General features: G+C 32.1%; 3 protein-coding genes across 3 annotated transcripts in view; 1 reads left to right on the forward strand and 2 right to left on the reverse strand.

The window, feature by feature from the left end:
* The window catches only part of LOC136981509 (uncharacterized), a 177,235-nt gene that overhangs the window by 16,601 nt on the left and 133,704 nt on the right, over positions 1-26,930 (forward strand). The window lies entirely within an intron of this gene.
* On the reverse strand, positions 3,662-15,417 carry LOC136981496 (uncharacterized). The gene is made up of 19 exons (XM_067277804.1): positions 15,365-15,417; positions 13,430-13,500; positions 13,070-13,363; positions 12,704-12,997; positions 10,295-10,540; positions 9,655-10,215; positions 9,046-9,360; positions 8,699-8,977; positions 8,352-8,621; positions 7,636-8,271; positions 7,288-7,551; positions 6,897-7,157; positions 6,645-6,817; positions 6,417-6,577; positions 6,195-6,349; positions 6,051-6,129; positions 5,827-5,980; positions 5,108-5,759; positions 3,662-4,411 (listed from the first exon to the last, which is right to left on the reverse strand). The coding sequence occupies exons 2-19, from the start codon at positions 13,494-13,496 to the stop codon at positions 4,158-4,160; spliced, it is 5,115 nt and encodes a 1,704-aa protein (XP_067133905.1). The 5' UTR covers positions 13,497-13,500; positions 15,365-15,417; the 3' UTR covers positions 3,662-4,157.
* LOC136981498 (L-gulonolactone oxidase-like) overlaps positions 21,364-26,930 on the reverse strand; it is a 33,194-nt gene continuing 27,627 nt past the window's right edge. The window contains exons 9-12 of the mRNA XM_067277805.1: positions 26,252-26,401; positions 25,992-26,156; positions 23,332-23,422; positions 21,364-22,189 (exon numbers count right to left, since the gene is read on the reverse strand). Coding sequence (XP_067133906.1) covers positions 22,058-22,189; positions 23,332-23,422; positions 25,992-26,156; positions 26,252-26,401 — 538 coding nt within the window. The 3' untranslated portion in view covers positions 21,364-22,057. The remainder of the gene's footprint in view (positions 22,190-23,331; positions 23,423-25,991; positions 26,157-26,251; positions 26,402-26,930) is intronic.

Consider the following 26,930-nt stretch of genomic DNA (forward strand, 5'->3'; position numbering starts at 1 on the left):
GTGGAAGAGCATATGCTTCTGGAAATTCGAACTCGAACCCGAACCGTTTTATAAAAGTACGATTCGTTTCTATATGATTATTCAAACTCGCTAAATAATAGTGTGAGGGGCTAGCCGGGGATATGAAGTTTGGAATGTACTACTTAATCGTATACTACTTAATCGGCTGTCCAGTCGGGAAAACTGGCCCTCTGCGTCGAAGGATGGCGTTTATAGTGTAATAGGTGGAGGACGTACGATCGTATAATGTTGTCTCCCGCCAAGATTCCCGACACCAGTTAAACTATTATTTTTAACCGTGGTTTAATTCACGATTTATAAATTTCTATCATTAAAAGGAGGGCTAATAAACTGACGAGTGGGAGACACGTGAGTAAGAGATAAGATGTCTTGTCGTGAACGAAACCAACCATACTTAGTTAACTAAAGAATAACAAAATTCAATAATATAAAAATAAAGAAGTTACAAATAAAATAACTAAATATTCCATCTAACTTAAAGAGCGTTAACAATATAATAATCTCTAATATGGGAGATAAGAGAGAGAGTTTACAAATCTAAGCGTATTACCTCATTTATAATGTGATTGATAACTTTTCTGTATTCTGGGTGGAAGTTCAATCTCATGAAGTATGGCAAAATGGTTGGAACATTCTTAGACACTTCTCTTAAGTATGAGGTAATCTTACTTTACAAATTGATTAAGATACACTCTCTCTCGTAAAACCATTAACATAAAATTATCTATTCTTTTATAAAATTATATGTGACTATATTATTCTACTTCCAATAGGAGATAACAAAATATAGATATTTTAAATTAAGTAGGAAGTTATTTGTATAGTAAAATTTATCTTTTACTCTATCTTTACTCTATCTCAGTGTTTCCCAAAGTGTGGTACGCGTACCCCCAGGGGTACGGGAAGAGTTTAGTGGGGGTACACGCTGCACCGTGCTTCGGCTGGTGCAACAAGCAGTTTACTTTTTTTCGATTACAAACATATAAAAATAATAAAAAACTTCGTTACTTCTTAGCGGTTTCGCCGGGTGCTGTGATTCTGTGTATTCCTCCACCCTATGGCCAAGACAACAGTGTCACACAAAAGCCTCCAGTATCTACACATTGAATTGTTACAATGTGCGCGTGTGTATTTTTAGCTTTTGTGCGATTTTTCTAACAGGAAAGGTTTGTTATGTGCTTTAGTATTAATAAAAAGCTAAAATTGCCGAATAAACCAATTTTTCTGTAGCTAGTTACTACAACTAACAATTCTTAGCAGAGACTTACTTTGACAGTGCTTCTAGAAAGACGAAAATGAGACCTAAAGTCCATATCGCTATATCTAGGAACAATATTTTCCACATAGTCTTCTATTTTGGCTTTTTCGATTTTTCAATTGCAGCAGCATATAGAAATGGAATATCCTCGTTATCTTTGGTTTTTGATTTAAAGTATATGCAATTTTTTTGACGAGGGGTACTCAGCATTAAGAAAATTATACAAAGGGTACACAGATGTCAAAAGTTTGAGAAACACTGCTCTATCTGATAAATGGATAGGAATGAGTCAACTTTCTGTGTTGACTATGTGAAACTATGAGATTATCTACTATGCTATTCAAAACTCGATTTAAATTTAAGTTTCGTATTTAAGTGATAAAGCATTTCCTTTAAGATCCCCTCTTGAAAATTGTCTTTATTTCTTACATTAAACATATTTGAATCATAGGAGCGTTTTTGCTCTTCACTACATTTTTGTTCCTCATACCAATTGTGAGGTATTTTTTTTATCAGGTGAACTTCTTGTCTTTTTCGGGGAACTTCTTATGAACTTCTTGCCTTTTGGAATTCTTCTACATGCCCTTCGTTTGTTTTCATCAGAGCCTTTATTAACATTAGACCTAGATTGTCTAACAACTTTAATTATATTTACTTTCTGAGGTTTTGGTTCCTCTGTATTATTAATCTCCCTCTGAATTATGCTCTCTACTTCTTTCAAAGGATTAATCTTTTTCCTGTGCTTTTGTAACAGGGGTTTTATACAACAAAAATCTATGCTCTTCCCATTGGGTATAGTTATTTTCCCATCATTAAAATCTAACACTATGCCTATAGGCCTATAGTTAATGAGGTCACGCCCGATTATTCCTTCGCATGGGAATGTATCCTCTGATCTCACTATTCGATAAGGTAAGGAGAATTTGTAGCCTCTTAATTTAAAATTTGGTCCCACAATACCAATAGTCTGAATATTTTCCTTTCCTACATTTAACCTTGATTTCATCCCGAATTTTACAGGAGCTTTGCCCTTTACTCTATTGGCAATTTTCTTTGAGATAATAGTAGTATCTAAACAAGGGTCGACGATCAATTTTGCAGGTATATTATTTATATAAACTAAGATTACTGGATTATGTCTGTCTCCGACTTTTCCGATTCTACCTATAAATATATGCATAAAAAGTTTATTCTAATATCTTCAAAAATCCAATTATAATTCGATTGATTGATTACAATCGAGAAAATTGCTTAATAAATTCATCAAATTATTGATGATGATAAATTTTTGTGGTTATAATTGATTCGGTTTCTAATTTTTAACACTACACTACAGTAAATCGTATATTTTGAAAAATTATTTATTGTAATTTAATACCTTAATAATTTATAAACTGAAATTGATAGATAGTTTGCGTGTTTTCATCCTTTAACCGCGATTTGAATGTACAAAAGCTTTTAATTGAAAATAATATAAATTTCTATTAATTTATCCACTTATTATAATTATAGATATTGTTGTCAGTCATTTAACGTTAGGAGAATTAGAACGTTCCAAAACGCAAGTTTGTAAAAATTAGTATACTAAACTTATGTGTATTAGGACACTAACAATAACTGTAGTAAAACCAAGTATAAAAGGGCCTGATCCTCAATAGATCCAATCAGCAGGGTGAGAAAAACGATGCTGACATTTGTTTTAACACTTTCTTTCAATTAATGTCAGAGTCAATAAAACCAGAATGTCTACTGTATCTGAATAGGCAAAACAAATAATGTTGTCTATATAATTCTGTATAGTTTTTCTTGGAAGCAAATCTTATCAAATTTCATAAGATTTGAAGATTATTTGTTTCTGTATTTTTATTAAAAAACTATAATTTTTATTAAAAAGTTACTATCGAGCTATAAAACGAAGACGTTTTTCTTATATTCTATAAGAAATTTAAAAAAAAACATTAAACTTTTTTTGACTGAATTTGCGGTATGTTATTACACAGTTTTATTCTATTCAAACAGACTTAAATGTAGTTGTGTTCGATTAGTTGCACGCTTTTACGTCATTCTGACATCATCTTATCAATTTTACAATATAGAAATTCTAAGAAATGACGTCAAATTTACGTAAACGTGTACACTAAGTCAAGATATAAATTTCAAAGAAAAGATTAAAAAATTAAAAATTATATATTTTAATAATATTTAATATAAAGCAGTACAAAAGCCGCAACATATATTGCTTTAAGCATATAAACATCAATAACATAATTGCATAACTTTCTGTACATCATGCGACTAAATTAATATCCAGCTAACATTTTTTTTTTACATTTTTTAAATAAATGAAAGATAATTTAAAAAAAAACAAAATTGTATACATATATATTTAAAAATTCGTTTAAATTTTTCATAATTAAGCTTGGCTTCTCTTTATTTAGATAATTTATAATAAATTTTACTGAAGGAAATGATAACAATAATAATCATTCTCGACATTAACTTTTTTTTTCTAGATTCTAATTTTCATCAACAGATGGCACACTATGTTTATACATTTTGAGAATTTTTCTATACTCTAATTGACAGTAATTCGAGTAACCAAATTTGATTTGGTTATGGAAAGCGATAAATTGAAAGAATTTTTATCATTTATTTTTCTTTACTAAATGGAATTTTTTAAAAGAAAAATGAATGGTTTTTGCCTTAGTTTACTTCAGAATATTGATATAATTAATATTTTTCGTTAAAGGTGAGATTTTTATTAGAGTCGCGCATAATTTTATGCGCACCTCTAAGCATAACTTATACATCAATTTGATAAAAAATCTATTGTAATTTATGTAAATTAACTTTAAAGTATACTATAAATACATTTTATTCAAGGCGGAGTTTCGTAGGACCCGTAAATCGTACTAAAATTAACGTCGGGGCTACCGAACAAAATGTCCGAATTGCCACACGTCGTTTGTATCGCCAAATTGTCATCCAAATGCTTCTTTTTCTTATTCCTTCTGTGCCATCTGCAGCAAAACATAGCTCCTAAGGCAACCCCAACGTGTAGAAGAGTCACTGTCACTACAGTTGCGATAATAGTAGATTGAGAGGCGCACAACACGTCGGAAACGGGGTTTCCTAAAAAAAAAAAAAAAAAAAAATGCATATTTATTACTGTAATCGGATGTCTTTAAATAAGGTACCAACATAATCTGAGCCAAAAACCTTAATTTTAAATATCATAAGTGAGTCTGATCAGCAATGGGATCATTCACATCAGTGTATGAAGCAGGATCTGATTTAAATTTTTTTGGCTCTACGCTGGCAGAGGAAGAAAGGTTTTTTTATGTGTAAATATAAGAAACCTTTTCCCCTATACCAAATAAATTTAAAAGCGTAAAGTCCTAAACTGTAGCTAGTTTCGTTTATAAATACAGTAAGCCCGGTCCTGGTATAAAACCCACATGATGTTTTCTTCCTTACTATGATCCTTAAAATTTTTCATGGAACTCGTAATCTTTTTTGTGTAGTTCCCCGTGAAAAGTTAGGAAAGTCCGAATTACTTTACTGAAGTGGAATTGCATTAAATACAGGGTGACACACTAAGAACTTAACACTTAATTTGTTCAATACCACATGACTGGACATTCAAATTTGAATAACATGTAATGTGAAACACCTTTATCATGAAATAAAGAATTGTTCTGTTCGTGTTTCATGTCTCATCTTTTCATTTTATACGGAGATATTCCCCATAGTAACTGTTCATTTCAGAGTGAATTACCCTGTACTTTTATTATTATTATTAAAAAAAAAAAAAAAACCAGAACTCACCATCATTTCTGTTGCTAGAATCTGAAAAGGAATTCTTATCAGAATCATCTCCAACCATAATGGCTAACGAAAGAGGAATTTCTCTAACATTTCTGGCAGGTGTAGCAGCTACATATTCTGCAGTTGAAGGAAGAATGCTTGGTATATTGTCGTACGTTCTAAAGTCATCATTACCTCCATCTTCTAACTGAAATTTATAATTAGTGGTCCAAAACGAGAAAACATCTTCAACTGTCGAATCGCCTTCAGTTCGATTCCACGCTTGTAGAGGTGTTGTAAGATTACTTTCAGTTTGCGCAATAGATTCTGTAACTGGATATTTTGTTTCATTTATGATATTTACTGTAGATTCTCTTTCTACAGCTAATGACATTGGCATTGTAGTGATGTCGTCTGTATCAATAGTGGTATTATAGTTTTCGTTATCATACGGTGTGTGTAACGAAGTCATCTCCTCTGTGCTAGGCCCTACATTTCCGTTTAGTAAATCTTCGACAATGGCCGCTTGAGGCACAATAACGGGAACAGATTTGTCGTCTTCGATTGGTAAAGCCTGATATTCGGTGTAAAGTTCGAAATTCGTAATGTTTACCTCTTCCAAATCTCTTCGTTTACGTTTACCAAACGATTCAAGACCATTGGAGCATCGTACCTTGCAAACAAAAATCGTAAATTAAACGCATTTAAACTAATTAATTGCAAACATTTTGATTACTTACAGGTTGGCATCTTTCTGGACAGAATCTTATCTGTACTTCAAAGTTTACTAATCCAGTAGAGGGAAATCTAAAAGCTTTAAAATTAGCGAATAAAGTTCGTCTATCTCGAAGGTCTAGACTAAGTGCAGGGAAGATACTCAAATCTGTTGGGCATCTAAAAATATTTCATTAAATTTGTAAGTAATGCCACTTATTAACAGTGAAATTATATTGCTAGAACTCACCCAGTGCTGTCGATGAGAAACAACGATTCTCCATTTTTACTTCTGGCGTACAGATTGCGCGCAAAGATTGCAAGCGAAGCTAAAAGAAAAATTATGTAAGTAAAATAGGAATTTACTACATTATTTTAAACAAAATTTACTTACTTTCGGGTTGTCTTAATTCTAACCTAAGTGATAATTCGTCACCTAGACCTACAACTGTAGCATCTCTTCCCGTTCGATCCAAAATTCTCATAACGACGTTTGGAGGAGGAGCGGTATTCGTTACTAGAGATGCCAAAGTAGGTTGGAATCTAGTACTATAACAGAATGAAAACAATTAGAAGTGTATAAATTTATAGTAAATAATTAATTATTAATACTCACGTGACATCTATTCCCGGTATGCCACCGAGTACAGGCGATCCTAAGGTAACAGTGCGATCTGCAGTTTCGAATGAACAGATGACTCGTATGGTTCTGTCGTTATCTGTAACGATAACTGGATGTTGCTGGACAACTACTTCGTTGGTAAATCTAGTAGGGGTCTAACAAAAGCAAAATGTTTAGAAAATTTAAAATATATATTTTAATAAAGTAGTTTACTTTACTAACTTCTTCTTTAGTGCCACACCGGGAACCTAAAGATATAGCAAACTGCAAAGAAGTTTGTCCAGTTCCTAGCATATAGCATTGTGTTGGATTTCCTTTAGCGTACACCCTTCCATTGAAGGGAAAATCGAAGTTAACCGATAGTAACATATCTTGATGATTGCACTGGACACTAACTGTGTGTTTGAAAAGATAATTTTTATAAGAACACGTTGATTTTCGCAATTATTTACACGAATTTATCCATTTTCTTACCTTGCTCGCATGTTCCCTTTTCACTGTATATAGAGTTGGTCCTTGTTTCTAGAGACAACTGCCCTCTGGGTATTGTAGATAAATCTTCGCTGCTAAGGGCACATTCTCGAGCGAAAGTTTCATAATTTACTGATCTACACGTAAAATCTCGCTCCGAATCGCATTGACCCTGGCATTCCGCTAACGTGAAAGATCTTGTGACACGATCCATATATGGTGTCATTCTATCAGGCCATTCTCTATACTGACATGCCGATGCAGCTAATGAAAAAAAGGGAATAAACTCCTGTAAATCATGCTTCTTCTGTTGCAAAGAAAGAGTGCGGGAAAGCCCAGAATTAAGTGAAGGAAGTTTAATTCAGAACTTTTAAATTAATTGAATTAAGATTACCTGCAGCACACTGGTTTTCCAAATAGTCGACATCTTGATTGGAGCGTGCGAAACTATTGGGGCGTGTTCTTCTAGTTTCGGTATACAGTCGACACAATCGACGTCTGTAGTAATAATTGGCTGATCTGCACGGTGGCCTGGATCTCAGACAGAATTCTTGACATTCTGCCTTTTTAAATACGTTTGGTAATTCCTGATATGGAGCTAATTGTAATTCGAAACCGACTACTCTATCAAAAGTCCAAATTTTTCCGCAAGTTGGCTCTGAAAGTGTAAAAAAGAATTGATTTCCCCTAAACGTTTCAAGAATTAGTCTCGATTTGTATAAATAAAATGAGATTAACTAACCTCTTAAACAGATTTTCTCAAAATAAGAAAAGTCCTTAACCTCTATTAAAGTACTCCTTGCATCTGTAGCAGCGTTATCTAACCAATAACAGTTCTGAAATTTACTGTACTCGACGACGAAAGCCTTGCATCTGTCCCCTTGCCTCTGGCATTCGTTTTTACAGTCACCCACAACACCTACTGGAAAACGTGAATAAACTCGCTCCCTTTTTGCATATTTAAAATCCATCCCTAGTGTTTTCTCATAGGTATATCTGTCAGGAGTACACACTGCTGGTATGGGGGGTGTAGGTCTTATCGTTGGTGGAATTGTTGGTTGAGTGGGTGGAGTGACAGGTGGTCTGGTAGGACGTGGAGTGGGTGTCGACGGAGAGGGGGGTCGACACATTTTACCAGCGTAAAGCGTGCGTGGAAAGTACTGAATGGCGGAGCTCTGTCCGGTTTCTCTACTTTCTGAACTCAGCAGGCATTGACTTTTATCTGCTTTATCTAGATACGTATACGATCTGCAGTTGAAATCGTGTTCTCCGTTACAAGCCCTCTCACATTGAAAATTGGAGGTAACATCAATAGTTTTAGTGATATATAACATTTTTAGATCTCTTTCAACGGTGTCATATGGACAAGATGATGTGTCTAAATTAGAAAATTCACAAGATTTTCAAAATATAGCAAGGTTAGCAAAATATATACTAGAAACTTGGCAAAAATCTTACCTAAATAGCATTGTTTCTCTAAATAATCGACACCTTTAGAGTAGGAAATTTGGATTTTGGCAGTCGTTCTATATACGCTCTCATATAACATACATTCTTGCCTAAAGCTATTATAGTTAATGCTAGAGCATACATAATTTCTCTGTTCCATACACAATCGTTGGCAGTCTACTCGAGAAACAAATTGTATAACATCTCTTGGCTGCGCTCCGACCAATTCCCTGTCCACGAAACGATCGTAAACCCAGATTTTGTTACACGACACAAAAACTGTAATTTTAATATGAAATTCGTGAGTATAAATGGCTGCATAAGGATATGAATAAGAAAAATCCAAAGTATATTACCAGATATGCAGAATCCCTCGAAAAAAGCCTTTCCAAAACTAGGTTTTAGGTCGGTTGGTTTAGTGGACGAGATATCTTGCAGCATGGCGCATTCTTGTCTCTGATAATCTAAATTAAACCCGTGACATTCTGATGCTCTTATGCATCTCTCCACGCATTCTTTAGCGATTCCTGGGACTTGACTGTCTCCACGATATAATAACGAACCTGTTGATCCTATATATTCGTATCCTGTTACTTGAGCAAACACTTGGCGCTGATTAGGTGCACACCTTTGCGCTGTTAAAAGAAAATTATGTCATTAGAATTCGAATCCATTGGCTCACTTCTCTTAATTTTTATCATACCTGGAGGTTGGACAATAGGCGTAGATGGAGGAGGAGTTGTGAATGTGGTCGGAACAGATTGACAGTCTCTTTCAAAATACGTTAATCCAGGACGGGATTGAATTGCACTACTACCTCTCCCGCTAACTGTGTCGTCTCCACTAATAAAACATTGTCCACTGCTCGAATAGTAAGCATAAGAGCGACAGTTAAAAGACTGAAAGTTGTCGCACAGTTGAGCGCAAGTTTCTTGAGATATCACCCCACCCGCTTGCACAAAGTCTGTGTAAGTTGGATATCGACCTTCTTGTTTCTGATAAGGGCAAATTGTTAGAGCTAAAAGAATAATATAGATTTGTTACATTTCCCATTAGAATTTGATGATTCTTCTTCCTATGAACTTTTTAAATGAAATTCTAACTGAAAATGTTTCTTAAAATAAACTTCACGTGATACATTTAACAAGTTTTGTTTCATAACAAGAGAAGCACCCACTTTCCCATCCTTTCAGGTTCATTTATTGACGTGCATGTTCAAAAAATGCATTTCATATTTATAAAAATCTTAATATTATTAAATTTCGTCATGATTTCAAGTAGTTAAAGTAAGATAATACATAAATTGACTTACTTGGTATGCATTGGTTTTCTAAATAATCCACTCTAGTACTTGTTGATTGCCTAAAATGTATAGGTTGTGTCCTGCGATCTTCTCTGCACAGCTTACATTCTGTGGTTATGTCATTATACAGAGCCGATCTACAAACGAAATTTCTCTCTTTTAAGCACAATTCTTCGCAGTCTCTTCTGCTTAAAACCGGAGCCAATACGCGATCATATAGGTATGAATCCATTTCGTAACCGTTAACCCTCTCGAAGGCCCAAGCTTTATCTGAGCATGCCATGGCTTCCGAACCACGAAGGCAAATCTTCTCGAAGTAGTTAAAAGTGTCTCTGTACACCAAGTCCTGATCCCTTCCTTGAGAATTCCTATCCAATTTGTCGCATTGATTATGTAAATAGTTAACGCTGAAGGAAGGGCAAGACAATCCTTCTTTCTGGCAATAATCGCGGCATTCTAATGTGATTCCTATAGCTCCTGGAGTTAGGCTAGATATTGCTGTAGATATGGCCGAGTTTAATATAACACCCGTCATTTTTTCGTAAGTAAAAACTCCTCCCGTACATTGCTCTATTAAATAAGCATGGTTTTTCATCACAGAAATCATTTTATATGAAGAATTCAATGTGTTCGTTAGAAGATCACTTACCTATAATACACTTTTTCTCTCCATAAATAGCACCACTCACAATTGGGAGTTGCACGGGTCCCAGGCTGGTAGTATCGTCTCCACTGACGTAACATCTGTTCTCCATGTAAGTGTACGAACGACAGGTAAATGCCGTTTCTGTGTCACATTGACTCTGGCATTCGTCTTCGTTAGAAGCGTACTGAAGACCGTCCATAGACAGAATGGAGATGTCTGGTCTGAGATCGTAACGACAGGACGTCGGAGCTAGTGAAAAATTAACAAAAATTTAATATAAACAATTAAAAAAACCTTTATAAAGCTAAGAAATTTAAAAAATCGAGTAAAATTTTTCACAAAAAAAGAGAGGATTTCCAGTTTAAACTAATATAAATGTCATTATTTGAGGGTAAAAGTAAGAGTTTGGAACTAAAATCTAGCAAAATTCCAGGTAAAAAAGTTAAAATTTGAAGCAAGATCTTTGAAATATGATAAAATATGGCTTAGCAAAAGTAAAATAAGAAGTAGAAAGGCAAAGAAAGGATGAGAATAGAAGTTAAAATTGGTGAGAAAAACAAGTTTAAATCGTTCTAAACATAAAGTAGACTATAGTAACTACTGCTCTTATTATCTCTAACACTATTCACCTCATTAAATTATATCGAAAGTTTCTCATCTAAACAAAAGTTTAACAAGTTACGTCGCGTGAATTCGACATGTAAAATAGTTTTGTTTAGCTTGCAAAAAATTGAATTAAACAAAATAAGTAATAATAGAGACGACAAAATCGTTTCAATTTACTTTTTCTACTATTTATTTTGACAGTATTAGTAGTTGTCATCACGAAAACTATCCAGCTTTTTTTAATAAAAAGTTATTCTAAAAAAAGAGGACGATACAAAATACGTTCGGGGTGATGTGAACATCCACTGAATGTAACGTAACTGGGTCATTCGAACAGGAATTGCGCTGCATTTGTCATTTCCGGTGCATAGAACTTGAAGAGGAGGATAATTAAAGTCGTCGAAGGTCACGTGTCGTATTATAAAGACAATTATAGAACGGTGCGTATTGTATATTCATTAGTGTGGTCTCCAATTACAAAAACTACAGCTTTGGTATGCTAAACGAAACTATTTTAGGGATAAATTTAGACTAGTTGCGGGCCTAAGCTTTAAGATATAAGAGGCCCTTCAATAAATAATAATAAATTTAAAATCGCGAGGCTCTTAAGCCCTAACAGCAGATATAAAGAGCCAAATTTAAGCTTTAATCGCGTATTTAAAGCCATTTTAATACGTTAATATAAATGTAAAACAACACAAGGCGATTCTGCTTTACAAATAATTAACATTAATTTGCTAATTAGCATTTCAATTTCGTTTTTTTTTCTTTTAAACAGGAAATTTTAGTAATTTCGAATGGAAATTGTTGGAACTGATCAAAGCTTCGATGCAGCAAATTTTCGAATTATGTAAAAGAATAGAATGATGTATTTTTGAATTGTTATCAAATATATCCGATGATATTAATAAGGTTAATGTTTATTGTCCGTATTCAGTTAGAGAGATGAGCTTTTGTTTCGCAGGAAATGGTTTAGGAAGAGAGGAAGTTAGGATATAATAGGCAGGATATAGGGATAGAGAATTCGGAGCTGCAGAGTTATAATCCTATAGCTTTAATAGTGATAAATGTATTTAAATAAATCTTATTTACTTGAGATGTGTGTAAAATTTTTAAAAATTCTTTCTTGTAATGGCTGTAAAATAAAATGGAAAGCTGTGTACTTTCTTGAAAGAATTCTAAAACGTACATACATTTTCTAGAGATAAATTTAAGGATCACAATGAATTTGTTGTCTACATGAATTATCATGACAATCCTGACGGGGGATGGCAGAGACAAGTTAAGGAGCAGCCTGGAAGCCTGGGATCAAAATCCGGGAGAGTACCCTCAAGAATTTTTCATGGGAGGTCTGACCCGGAAATGTCAAGCTCCGTCCCTCATCACCTGGCCGCCCACGTTGTGGACCTAGCCAAACCCGTGATGAGAGCCGAATCTACGGGTTCTTCGTACTCCCAATAGTCCCTCTTATTGCCCACAGGACGGAAAGAATCGAAGAACAATTTTTCTTCGTAAATGTTAAGTAGAAAACCTTCGGAAACATGCATTGTATCATGTGGCTTTCAAACTCAAACTGGTGTATAGATTTCCTGCTGTAATTGTTTGAGGTAATTTAGTTTAACGCAACGCTCGAGTTTGGAATCTGAAATTATTAAAGTTATCTTCGCGTATAAAATTTAAGTTTTTTCATTTTAGGACCCCGAAGTTTAGATTTATCTCATACAAATATACTTAATTTTCTTTTTCTTGTGTGAATTTCACAAGAAATTTTTTCTCCTAATTCTAAAACGACTTTAATTCACATACCTGAAGCGGCACATTGATTCTCTAAGTAATCCCTTCCACTTCCTGGCACTTCTCTAAAAGCTTGAGGTTGGGTTCTCCTGTCTTCTTTGCTTAGTCTGCAGATCTTCTGCACTTCGTCATGGTCACACGACCTACAGGTAAATGATTCCTCCAAAAGGCACAACTTTTGGCATTCTTCTTTCGTTTGAATATTAGTCACGTCCTTCTCTACGTAACCATCTAAAAATGCGTCTGGCACTCGATCGAAAGTCCACATGCGAGAACCACAAAGGGTATCGAAATTGGCTTTTGGTACTGGAAAAATTTAAAAAATTTAAAAGATTCCTCTGCCATACTTATCACTAGGAGTTAATTGAAGGTACTTACTGCCTCGGAAGCATGTTTTTTCGAAGTAATTAACACCGGAAACGACTTCAAACAACTCTTTCCTACCGACCGAATCTACTTCATACGAATTGCATCTGAATTCTTTATAGTCTAAAGAGAAGGATCGACAGGAGCTTTGCTGCTTGCATAGATTCAGGCATTCTCTGGTTAATGCCTGATTTCTCTGTTCAGTCAACACAGAAGATGTGACTCCGGATCCAAATTTTCTTCCGGTGACTTTATCGTAAGAGCCTATACCTCCGAAACAGTTTTGCTGTTGCTGCTGCTCAGGTGCTGCAAAGGTCAAATTATTAACATCATTTATAAACAGTAACAGCCCCAACCCATAAATATACTTACTTTGAGTTAAAACTTTTCGAAACAAAATTTTGATTATAAGTAGAAAGAGATGAATGTCCAGCTTCATTTCCCTGTAAAATAATTAATGTTAATTAAAATAAATCAAGTGTTAATCGTCTTTCATCTTCAAGATGATCAACGTTTCGTAACGGGGTGAATGGCTCTTCACGTGAGAGCAATAACGTGATGCGATGATGTATTTATTTTGTCAATTGCGTGACACACATATATACAAACAGTACACACCCATAATTTCCATACAAGGGGTAAATGACTTTTACCAAGGAGAATACAATATTTCGGATATTCTCACCCTACAATGTAAAAAAATGGGGAGAAAATGTCCAATTTTAACAACATCGAAACGTAATTAACCCCAAAAATGCTGTAAAATTCCATTAAAGTGGATGTGCATAGCGATTTTAGATAATAGTCACCCAGAATAGTCGTTATAGAGGGGAAAATTGTTACTGTAACGAATTTAGCAATGGTATTCCAACCATAATTTGAAATTTTAACACGCCAAAGTGTAGCGGATAACTTTAAGGATCAGAATAATTTTATGAAACATCTCGCTGTAGCGAGGTCTTCATGGTTTCACTGATTGTACGTAGAAAATGGACTCTCCTGTGCACGAAATTTCAGTTACAAATAATTCCCATTGACGTAATTTCCTTAGTTTGTTCTTGATTTCCGTTCGGTATCGGGTTGTTGAACCGAATTGTTTAAGAACGAACATTTCGTGTTCAATTTGTCGCACATTTCTTACGTCATGGCTGAGCGTGAAGGGATATTACGTAAATTTTAAAATCATTTTGAGCTAGTTAATGTGCTATTTAAATACTTAACATAATATTTATTAAGCAAACAACTGAATTGCGTTAGTTTCTATTCATAAGAGCGCCCGAAAAGTTTCCATTAATGAAGAACATTTAGAAACTTTTAAAGCAGACATTAGTTCATTTTTCTATGTGACACTTTCACTTACAGGTCGAAACATGTGAATTGCAATATGCAATAATGGATGGAATTTTTACAGTAATTAGTCGTATGACAGACCACAATTATGTCCATTATGGGTGGTCCTGACCCGCGTAGCTAGAATCGATATTAGGGAGGTCTAAAACAAACGTGCAAACCTACTGTACCACTCTGGACGTATCCACTAGCGTTGAGATGAAGACTTACTCTTAGACATTATATATTCACGTGTTTATCATATTAAATTCTTTTCCTTGTACTCATTTGATTAATTTATTTAGAAAGATAAGCGCCCTGGTTACGTTATAGTCGCCCAGCAATGTACGAAAATAGGAAACTGCAACGTAAAGCAATGCATGAGAATAAGAAACGTCATGTACAGTACACCCATAGTATCCAAGATATATTATGGGATTCTGGATCGGATCGAACCCGGATCCTTATGGCTGTAGACTATAAGGATAATTACAGTTACTGGTTAACACTTTCTTTAGGCTCCTTATTTATATCATTTTTCTTACAGCCACAATATGAATAGAGGGTAATATTGCAGGTATCTATATTCATATAGTAGTGGCTGAGAAGGGTCCAGTGAGGATCGAAATGCATCCCGCAATTAAAAAGTCTCTATTTAATGTAATCTCGATTATTTTGCTCCATTGCAGTTTGATAAGCCTCACATCTTTACCAACTGGCTATTGAGATAATTATTCAATTAATGTTTTAGAGGCAAGAAGCTTACAACTATTCAAGGAATAAACTTATTTAAAAGAGTAAACACTACACTTTTATACGCTTCACATCATAATACAAAGCATAAAAGCAAGATAAACAGGAATTTTTGAAAATTTTCTTTACTTTTATGAAGCAAATCTTCATTCAGAAATATATATATATATATATATATAAACTTATTTATAGCAACGCGATAAAAACATAAAAATCCAACCTTACCTATATGTGGAAAAGTGAAGAGTAACAAGGGATAACGGGTGTCAAATGTGCACCCACTTCCATTATTTATTTAAGTTACGCATAGACGAACTTTCGATAATTGTTACGAAACGAAATTAATTAACCTTCAAAACAGCCTGGATGTTATTTTATCAGTTACTGTACGGGTCACAAAGGCATTGGGGTCATCCAAATAAAAGGAATAGTCGTTCGATCCGTTAGGTCGACGATACACTATTTTTTTCTCTGCATCCTGCCTGCGTATTTTTACTGTTACGTGGAAATTGGACCGGCGACCTTTATACAATTAACCAGATACCGATCCGAAACAATAAAGGATGGTGTTGTCTGACCAGAATGGATTTAGAAATGTTACATTTTTTGGCATGGATCAGCTTCACTTTGTAACAATTAGATTCAATGGTCTGCGAGTAAAAATTTCGAATGTTTGTACCTAATGTGTGATGTTTTATACTTACTTTTAGCTTGGAATGTCTCCTGTTTTTGTCTTGTTATTTACTAAAGTCGAGGCCATTTTATAAATATTCAGTTAACTACAAAAGTTGAATGGTCTAATAAAATTTAATTCAGTTATTTGGGTATATACAAAGCGTATGTAAATTGTGTGGCCAAAATTTACAGACCTATTCTACAAATCAAAAAAGTCTACTAAACTTTATGTAGAAAGACTTATTATTATATACATGTAATACTGTATAGCACACAGTATTACAAGTATATAATAATAACATGTAATACTGTGTAGTAACATGTGTGAACTGTATAATACGTAGGCCTACCTGATATATGTATATATAATACATATAGGCTTGTGTATTATTAAAGTTCAATCCTTATACATGATGAAGTAGACAAACAAAAGCATATATAACATGCGAAATCTTATATATATATATGTATAATTTTATGTAAATTTAATTTGTAAGGAACCGTTGTAAGAGACTGTACAGAAGAAAATAAAGAATTAACTTGCATATTATTGTCGAGGACTAAGTACAATTCTCGATACAATAATTACCGTATATCTCGGCGGATAAGACGATAGTTGAATCATAAAAAAAGGCCCCAAAAATTCGGGTCGTCTTATAGGACAGATATAAGCTAAAACTATAAAACTTTGCCGAAAATTTATACCTCGTCTTATCTGAAGGTCGTCTTATCCGCCGAGATATAAGGTAATTTTTAAAAAATGAATGAAAAGATGAAAGTAACATTTAAATTGTGTAAATAAAACTTAAAAGTTGAGGAGTTCTTCTAAAGGAAATTCATTTTTTGTGTGCTTTATGTAACGCTTCTAGTACAGTTTTATACAATGGAATAAACACGAAAGATGTTTCATAATCGGCTAACTTTTGTGTGTAAGCAATTATCATGTACTTTTCACCAAACTACACCGATTATAACACATCTTTCATAATCTAGTATTAAATTACACGTCACTGGCGTGTTAAATTTGCATTTATTTTAATGATTTATTGCATAAAATATAAAAAAAAGGAAAGGTAATAAAACATTCTCAAACATCCTCAAACTATACTGTTTTATATTAATTATAATTTCAGCTGGAAAAGGTGAAAAATTAAAATGACAGGAGCATGAAGCCCCTCTTCAACTCCAGCTCTGATTTTACTACAGAAGTTTATCGGCTCTTAATTTAAAAAATCGCATAAATCGTACAAAATTTAGTGATGTGTACGCGTATACAACGATATGCAAATAGTATTTAACAAATTTCAATCGCAGTAACAGGAAGAAATGCCCGTAACGTTATCCGCATTCCGCAAGGACAGAGTAAACACCCCGTAACGAATAATGCATATCATTAACGAAATCCGTGACAAGTTAAACTTAACCCAAATTCGGGTAAAGAATTTGTAAACAATATAATAAAAATTAAGTTTAGTTAATCACATTTAAAAATATATATTAAAAATATGCACCGAAGTTTGCATCTCGCAACTCACCTGTGTCTTCACAGCTGTTGTTATACTACAAATTATTTATGTATAATCCACTTTGTTCAATAAATCCTGGCTGTGAAGGGTTTGCATCAAGAAGCATTAAGTGGATGGCACATATTTTTATGATTTTTTTTAACGCTGTTTTTTTTCACCGCTTATCAGGTGTTGCGGTCGACACGGACCATAGGATTTCGTATAAACGAGTGAAGAGGATGGAGATGTGGCTCGTATGTCGTTCCATTGGATCCCGCCTCCTCTTTTTGTTCATCACAGGAAGGCACTGCCCTAACTGATGGCCCGCCCATTTGTTTATTATCTAATATCGTAATCAATCTGTTGTATTGATAATGCTGATGATATCGATTAACGTAATTATGTTAGCGCTCATTATCGTCGTAGCCATTAAATGAACACGCTGAAGCGTGCGTTTTCTGGCAGGAATTTCTTAAAGCTGCCATCTAAATTGACTCCCCTAAACTCGATTTTTCTTGAGTAGGTTCTAGAAAAATACTTCGAAAATTATAGATTTAAGCTGTGATGATTGCTAGCGTGAATCAATTCATTTTTTTTTTTGTATGCCAAAATAGCCTGAAACGATGAGATAAGCTACACACCCCAATTTTGTATTGGAACACAGTAGACTTTCTAGTTTTAGTTCTATGTTGAATTTGATTGGGATTTTTTGGCAAAGATTTAGGCTCGACATAGCACAATCCTTTTGGATTCCGTGCCCAAAAATCCTAACCAAAACTTCGACTCGTCTTAAGAATTTTTCAGAGCTCATCCTTACCCAACTTTCACACAATATTTGAAAAAAAAAATTCTATTTAATTAAAATCGCGCACTAAAGGATCCAGCACGGCACGTTACATAAAGGCGGCGAATTACTTAACGGAACTTTTTTGTATGCCGGTCACGTGATGCGATTCCAGAAATGAATTTCGATAGGGATGCCAATGGGCATTCTCTAAAAACAATTTTCGCCGAAGTGCGTGCGGGCCATCAAAGATAACCTCTAATACACAGCCCCAAATATGTCAGAGAGGTTCCGTGTGGAAGTGTCCAGCGTCATAGAGAAGTGGCAAAAGAAAAAAATATATATACTATTTTTAATCAAACACGCAAAATTTGGTGAAAGTTTCTTTGCGTGGAGCCACAAAGTAGGTTGACGGAAGCGTATTTTTCTCTCTATGGCTTCCGTTCCTAAGAGATATCTGGCACACACAGACGAATAAATTACTGCTTTTTTTACGATTACTATACCGGATCTCCGGCCGCACACATCTCATCTCTGTTATCTCATCCAATCGTCACTCCTATGACCCTAATCTTCGCATCGGGTGTTAAAAATTCGCTTCTTAATGGCAAAAAAAGAAAATAATTCACCATTCGTTCCGTCTAATTGCGCATTATCTTATCGTACGCAAAATGGTGCCTGGAATCATCTTCCGATAATCGTAAGAAACTAATTCCAAACGTACTAAATTCCCGTAGAGTAGCTAATGAATATTACTTTTAATCATTTACACCAGGGATGGGCAACCTCTTTCTACGTAAGAGCCGCAATTCAAAACTTTTGAACTGACGCGGGCCGCACACAAGAGAAAAGGGGGGGGGGAGAACTGTCGGTAAATCACAATTCTTTATTCATATATAATTATAAATTAGCATATGTATACTTAATATAGCTTCTGGCACCGATTTAATCGTAATATATCGGAAATATTTGGTTAAATATTAGTCACTGCTAGTTTTAAATTAGTTTCGATGTGCCTGTTAGCCGGTTTCTTGTTTTAATTTTTATTGAATATATCATTAAGCTGGGAAATTGATATATTTATTCATATTTTATGCCACGCGGGCCGCGGGTTGCTCATCCCTGATTTATACAAAATTTACATTCTTAAAAGGGGCTAAATTCAAATTAAAATGTGTCCCACTTATTTACAATTTGTAACAATTATAAACCGACGCAAATTACAAAATAAAAAAAAATTTAACCGTACGAAACGTGATGAGAATGAACTAGAACGAGGAAATTCGAAGAAAAAATATGCAGGGATGGGTCAATATACATAAACAATACAGCGGTAATAAAAAAGATGCATGCGTAATACAATAAGGTGGGAATTCATTTTCAATAAAAACACTTGTGTAAAAACCTATATTTTTTTTTATTCATTAGAAAAGCCTCACCAGTAAGTGTGTGAATGAAACCATCGAACATTTTTCGTAAACTATTTAATAAAATAGAACGGATATAACTGAGTAAAGGTTTCTTCTTTCTTCGTGAGACTAGTGATCTTTATCCATAGCAATTCACTTTATTCGCTTGTTAAATAGGCAGACAACGTGAAATGTCTTAATCTTTGTCTGTTTATTGCGAATATTTAAGACACGATAAAGATCACTAGTTTCACTATTGGAAGAAACCTTTATTCGTTCGTATTGTCACGGGTTCGCATCTCACAAACCTAACCACGCGGAATTTTAGGGGTTTTCTCCGTGTCTAACACAAATACGAGCCAGTTCTCGACTCACTAGCGGACAGGTGGAGTTTTTCAGATTTTCTTCACCTGCATAACATCAAAATAGGGGCTAATCTCTCATAGAGTCTTCGGTTCCATGTATTACATTGCCTTTCCACGTAAACCATTAACAAAGAAAACTTTAATTTTTATTTCAGTTAACAAATTTAAACACAATTTGTTCATAAATACATCACTAAATATTTAATAATGATCCAGAAAATGCAGTTTGTCCACTTCCTACTCCAACTGCAAAGTGAGATCACTTTCTGGACTTAGATTTCACATCATTGGTTATTTAATAATGATCTATTAACAAAATATTACACCCTAATTAGTAATATTGTTTATCCTGTATTATATTAATATATCTTTACATAAAATTCAATCTGAGCAAACTTTAAAAACTTCAGCTAAAGTACAATAGCTTTATTTTTCTTCTCCATAAAGTTCTATATAAAATTTTGTACTTATACAATGTATACTGTTAACATGACTATTATGAAATTAAATATTACATAATTTTTCAGCAATTGTTCCCATAAAAGCAGTGTACTGCTATATATTTTTTAATAGTTTACAATAATGGAAAGGATATAATTCACAAACATTTATAATAATCTTTTTTATTTAATTTCTATTCAAAAACAGATTATGCAATATTCTTAATATAAAAAAATATGTATCTACATTATATATTGAGTACAGAAATTTAATTTTCAGAATAACACAAATGTTATCTAATTCTAAATATATTTATTGCTACTAAAAACGATGGAAGACGTATACATTGTGTTTGTTGTTTCCTGCATATGCAGATTTCTGTTCTTTAAAAATGTATTTGTGTCGGATACTCAGATTTTTCTCAAAATTTCAGTATAAAAGATCCGAAAAGGTGCCATTAAACTGGTACGTTTATATGGAAAACAGACGGTTTTATTATAATGGACCATAAATTCTTTAAATTAAACTAGTGTGCTTCTAAAAGTGTGCTATTCTGTTTGTATTTAGACATTCATTTTTAAAAAGTTTTAATATATTTTTTTCCAAATTAAAAAGGTAATTCTCAACAAAATATCAAATAAAAAAATGTTGAAGGTATTAAAAAAATTTAACAGCTAACCGTTAAACTTGCTATGATTGTTTTTGAAATAGTATTTGGTGAGAGGAAATGATCCATTAAAAAATGTAATTCGTTATAATGGATCATTTCCTTTGAAGCTTAAAAGTAAAATAAACTTTATTGCACAGATATAAATGAGCAACAACAGGTATTTTTCAGCTGATGAACTATCAGTTTTTGTATCGACATAATGCAAAAGTTTATAGTAAAAAATGTTTGTATTTGTATATTACTAACACAGGATGTCCAACAAAGAACTAACAGATTACAGAAACTCATTATTTTATGAAAATAGATAGTCACATAATTTGCTCTAATTAGTGAACAAACAAGATTTCTCATCTTTAACTTAAAAAATCTCAATATTTTCTATGTCATTATTCTCACATTATGCAGACAGCATTCAATCTTCATCCAGATGTTGCATAATACACCTTAAATAAGTTCCAACTGCGTTTATTATGTAACCTTTTAATATTTCAATATCTGTAACACGTGTTTGAAAAACCAGACTCTTCGAAAAACCCAACAAGAAAAAGTCTAAATTGTGTCAGGGGAGCAATGTGGCAACTGAACTGATCTGTTTTACTCCATCCACCAGTTAGGAAAAACTTTAACTCAAAAGTTCTACTTTCAGCAGAGTACACCCTCTGTTTTTGTAATAAAAAAGAAACTTTTGAAGTTTCACTAATGATTACTAAAAATTGTATGTTGGGTCTGTTTTCCTGAATGCTAATACCTTTTGTAATCCATCACTTCTTTTTCGGACATCCTGCTTATCACAAACTATAAATGATTAATTTGTATAAATAAAAACAAAGAATAATCATTAAAATCAGATTTTTGAAATAATAATTTAAGATATATTGCCAAGAATGAACTGTATATTTTTGGTTATGAATTCATAATAAAGTTTCTTTCTAAAAAAAATTCTAAATGCTATATCACATCTATCTGTGTAAAATTATTTAGCTCATCTACAACACATGATTTTGTTGATTATTTACATGTCATAAATAAAAACTAAAAGTATTGGATAAATGCACTATTATTAGCAATTTTAAAACGTAAAAATCCTTTTCAGATAAGGATTAACAAACATATTTGTGGGGTCTAATTTTTCTCTGATGCTACACCAAGTGTTGAAGCATGGATACATTTTTACGAATTCTGGAGCGGTTACTTTGTGAGCCTGTGAAATAAAATTCAAACTTTTGTTAATTCCAATGTGCTTTTGTAAACAAAACCTAATATAAAATATTAAACTTACATAACAAAATTTAAACAGATAATAAATTAGCCTTTAATTATCTTAGTAAAAAAATCCCAAAAAAGAAACAAGCAATTATTTAATATGATATCACAATGTTGGGCTGCAATTTTTAACTTATTTAATTTAAAGTATACGCTCCCCACCTCAAATTAGTAGTGGCTTGTACATCATACTTTTCTTTTAACAATAGAGTCATGCCAGTCATCTATCTAACACCTTTTGGGGGAAATTTTGAATTGAAATAACATAACTTCCAGTTTGTATATAATTAATCAAGACCTCCTGTCCCTAAGGAGTTTAGTATAATGTTTCCATATCTGGTCTTGTCTTTCATCTACCTAACTCCATTCTTGAGATTAAGGAAACACAGATGGACAGACAACAGTGGGAATTTATAGGTCTACAATTTTTTCAAATTGCAGCCCAATAAATATTTCTATAAAAATAAACTATTGTACCCTTTCCATATAAAATTATATACACTCAAACCTGTTTTAGTGCGATTTGTTTTGTGCAATATATGAACTTCAACCAAATTGGTATACCGCACAAAAACAGGTTTGAGTGTAGAAAATATTTCCAGGACATTAACTTTTGTCTTCTGTAAAACTAAAAATACAATAATTTTGTATTTAGTATAGAGTGAAGACATTCAATAAATTTTTAACAGAAAAAATTTATCTAATTTTACATAATTTGCTCCAAAGTTTATATATGCTAATTGTAATAGATTATTATAATAAATCTAACTCAAATATATACAATTATAATAATACTGAAATATTAGAACAGATAAAACACAGAGCAATTGAAAAATTTTTGAAGTTATAAATCAAATAAAATAATTTTTAATTATCATATTTTAAAAATTTATTCATAGAGTAATTTCATAAAACTATGGAATTTTATTTGTTCAAAATATGTAAATATAGATATTATATCATAGTCTCTAGATCATTTTACCTTATGATTATCTGACATTCTAATATACTCAACATAGGTAAATGCTGTTTACAATGTTATGCGAAATGATTCAAAAAGGACTTCACACAATTACTCACTTTTGCCCAATGAGGTCGTCCTCCAACATTTCCCATAATTGCTTCATAAGCTTCCCAATATTCTTCGTATAATACTGATCTACTATAAGGCCTGTAAATAATCAATAATGTTAATAATGATATTTTTCAGTCATACAAATTAGTTAGGAAATAATGTTAAAAATATGCAAAAAGATAATTTATAAACAAACAATAAGTTAAACTAATAAAAAGTAGAAAATTGCCAATTAGTTATATTGGAGCAAACTTATTCAACAATATAGGATTTTCCCTAAGCATATTTGTATTCATTACTTGTCAAAGTATATTAATTTCATTAACAGTAAGGATACAACAGCACAGCATAATGGCTGGAAAATACTGGACAAACTGAACTTTGAAAAACTTGTTAACAGAATCAAAGAAGAAATGGAAGAAACAATGAAGAACAATTCTAGGGGCATTAATGGTCTACAGTTACTATTTGATGTTAATTTGTTTTGTATTTGTGTATGTTTTTATTTTGTTTATGTTATATTTTAAATTTAAGAATGCTTTTTAAAATTTTATGTCAAATTTAAAAATATTTTAGAAAATAATTTAAATGCTTCATTCTATAATGGACTCCTAGAAAAGTTCTATAAGGAATTCAAATATGTTTATCCATTATTCCATATCCTTTTTAGTTAGTCTGAATGAAATAACTAAAATGAACTGAATAAGCATAAAATTTATAAAAAAAAAGTTAGAAAAATCTACAATCCAATGTCAGTCACAAATTCTAAAATTATCTAACCTCCAAAAAAAAATCAGTAAATTTTAATAATTTTTAAAAAATTATATCATAAAAAATAATCTTAAATTACAAATGTAAGAAATAGAAAACAATTTTAAATTTTTTTTCAATTTATTTCTGCTAAAAATCCACAATTCTTTCAATTTCCATTTTATCACTGTTCTACAAAAGTTCTAAAATTCCAAATTTATTCCCACACTATACTTAATACTTTGTGGAATTCAAATTTATGAACAAGAAATGAATTAAATTAATAAATTTTTAATAAAATAATTTCTGACATCATTTAGAACAACTTTAAAAATTATCAAAAAATAAAAATGTTTAAATTGGGACTACATAACATACACAGTTCTATTGTCATTATTGAAATGCTGGACTGAAGTTAAACCATTCATCTTGTAATGGGATAAGGTGCTTTTTGTGCCATCCACCCTATTAGAGCATTAAAGTTATTTGCTGGAAATCAAATTAGGTTAGTTCACTGTATCTTAAATTATAAATATTAATAAAATTTATGTAGAAAAACGATTTTATAATTATATTATTTATTTATTTATGCATTGGATAGCAGCCACAGTCTTCAGAATTTGAATAATGTAATAATTGCCATAATAAAAGATATTGTTCTAATATGAAACAGTGTCTTTTATCTATGTTTATCCATATTACCCAATGAAGCATCTTCAATAGACACCAGGCTTTACATCCATCTTTATTCTGCTGTTTAGGTGGCGATACACATTTTGGGCTCTAGCCCCTCTTCTGTTAGCTACAGAATTATATTAGTTTTGCATTATTATAAAACCGCAATAAAATTTGATTTAAAAATGTACCTCTTTGTTATTTCTTATTCAACACATTGTATAAAACAAATACAGTAGAGAGTCGTTAATTGGAACGATTTTCAGTCAGACTGTGTCATGCTGAATCGAACATTTTTGATACTAGATTTACTTCTAAAGTATAATTTTTATGTTTTTATATTCTTCAATATATTTATTTTGTTTGTACAAAATGAAGAAATATTTTTAACGATACGATAGCCTCGATTATTATTATAAAAATTTTCGTTAGGCTTAAAATTGACGAAAATTCAATACGAAGCGACACGCAACGGAGAAAAATTTGAACATCGGACAGGTTAATATATTTTTTCGTACATAATCGGTAATTGGAACAAATCACTAATCTGAACAACCCCAGTCCCCAATTGATTCAGATTTCCGACTTTCTACTCTACATGGCAATCTTGCCTGTTTAAAAATGCATAGAACAACTAAAAACTCAAATTAACACTAATGTATACATACAAGTTTTTTTGATTTGTAATGTCAAAATGACACTTTACATTCTTAGTTCTTATTACACCCTTATGAGCTACACTTCCACCTTTCATTTCCATATGTCTTTAATGTACTTTTTACAATTCATATTTTTATTAATCTTTTCTTTTATTTCTAACAATGTAGTGTTGTTTCGACATTACAAATAAAAAAACTTTTATGTATACATCAGTGTTTACTCTAGTTTTTAGTTGTTCTACGCATTTTTAAACAGGCAAGATTGCCATGTGTTTATATGTTTTATACGTGTTGAATAAGAAATAACAAAGAGATATGTTTTTAAAATAAATTTTATTTCAGTTTTATAATATTGTAAAACTAATATAATTTGTAAATAAAAACATATGGGTATTGTTTAGGGTCTAGGAACAGATTAATTCACTTTCCATTATTTCTAATGGAAAAAATTGATTTGGATTTCAAACAGTTGTTTGGATGGCCTTCCGAAGGAATTAAATTTGAATTATATCTTGTATTTGTCTTTTTATTTAACACTGCTTAATGTATGTTTTAATTTTTAAAGATGGAAGATGTATTACCTGTACATTATTATATTAATATAACATGTATCTCTTCCATATGCTGGACTTATATATATATCATCACTTTTCACAAATCTGACTTCAACAGGAACATGAACATATACATTTGGAGTGTTATCTAACCAACTTTTTAACTGCAGAAGAGCAGATTTTGTTTGACTTCTGAAATAAAATATTTAAAAGTTTTATTCATTTTATCAACTTATATTTTTATTAATTTATCCCAAATAATTTTTATAATAATTCCTTATACTCACATAGGTATAGCCCATTCATTAACATATTGTTTAAACAAACAGTCAAAATTAAATACTTTATAACTGGCGTCGACTTTCCGTTTATTTTGGGAAAACACTAACCAATAAAAAATACTGTTGATTCTTGATATTAAAGGAGGATAAAATAAACTGAAATTAAAAATAATAAAATATGTAAAATTATCAAATACACAGAATTACAAAATTCAATTTTTGTTTGCAATATATAAAAATGTTGTCATTAGATTGTGATCACATTACTATATAATACATAATGACATTTTCCATTCAACTGTATCATTAGCAGTGAGTTAGAGAAATATATTAGAAGAAAAATTTTGTTACTTTAATTATAACCCTTTTAAAATAAACACAAATAAAACAAAAAATATAAATAAATGTAACTGAATAACAAAAATAGTAGTTACACATAATGAGAGTATAATCTTCAATCTAACAATGACTGAAAGTGTAAAAACCTATTTAGGACCTAACAACTATTGTGCAATGCTCAGGTCAAAATCATCATCAGAAGAACACAAGAAATATTGTATAAGATGTATCTTCACTACTGGATTATTCTGAATCTATTCAGCAAATATGCTTTTTTCATTCTTAGAAAATTCCTCCTTTTTCCAGTAGTTATACTTTCTGCCACCTTTATGACATCTAAATGATC

This window comes from Centruroides vittatus, unplaced genomic scaffold (assembly GCF_030686945.1).
Source record: "Centruroides vittatus isolate TY-2023 unplaced genomic scaffold, ASM3068694v2 contig_766, whole genome shotgun sequence".
Lineage (NCBI taxonomy): Eukaryota > Metazoa > Arthropoda > Arachnida > Scorpiones > Buthidae > Centruroides > Centruroides vittatus.

Bases quoted from the DNA above. Each gene is read 5' to 3' on its own strand.
- LOC136981496 (XM_067277804.1), bottom strand. From the start codon at position 13,496: ATGAAGCTGGACATTCATCTCTTTCTACTTATAATCAAAATTTTGTTT. The intron at 8,622-8,698 runs GTAATATACTTT...TTAAAATTACAG, and splicing joins CGAGGGATTCTGCATATCTG to TTTTTGTGTCGTGTAACAAA. The intron at 7,158-7,287 runs GTAATCTTAATT...TTTTTTCATTAG, and splicing joins GGAAAACCAGTGTGCTGCAG to CTGCATCGGCATGTCAGTAT.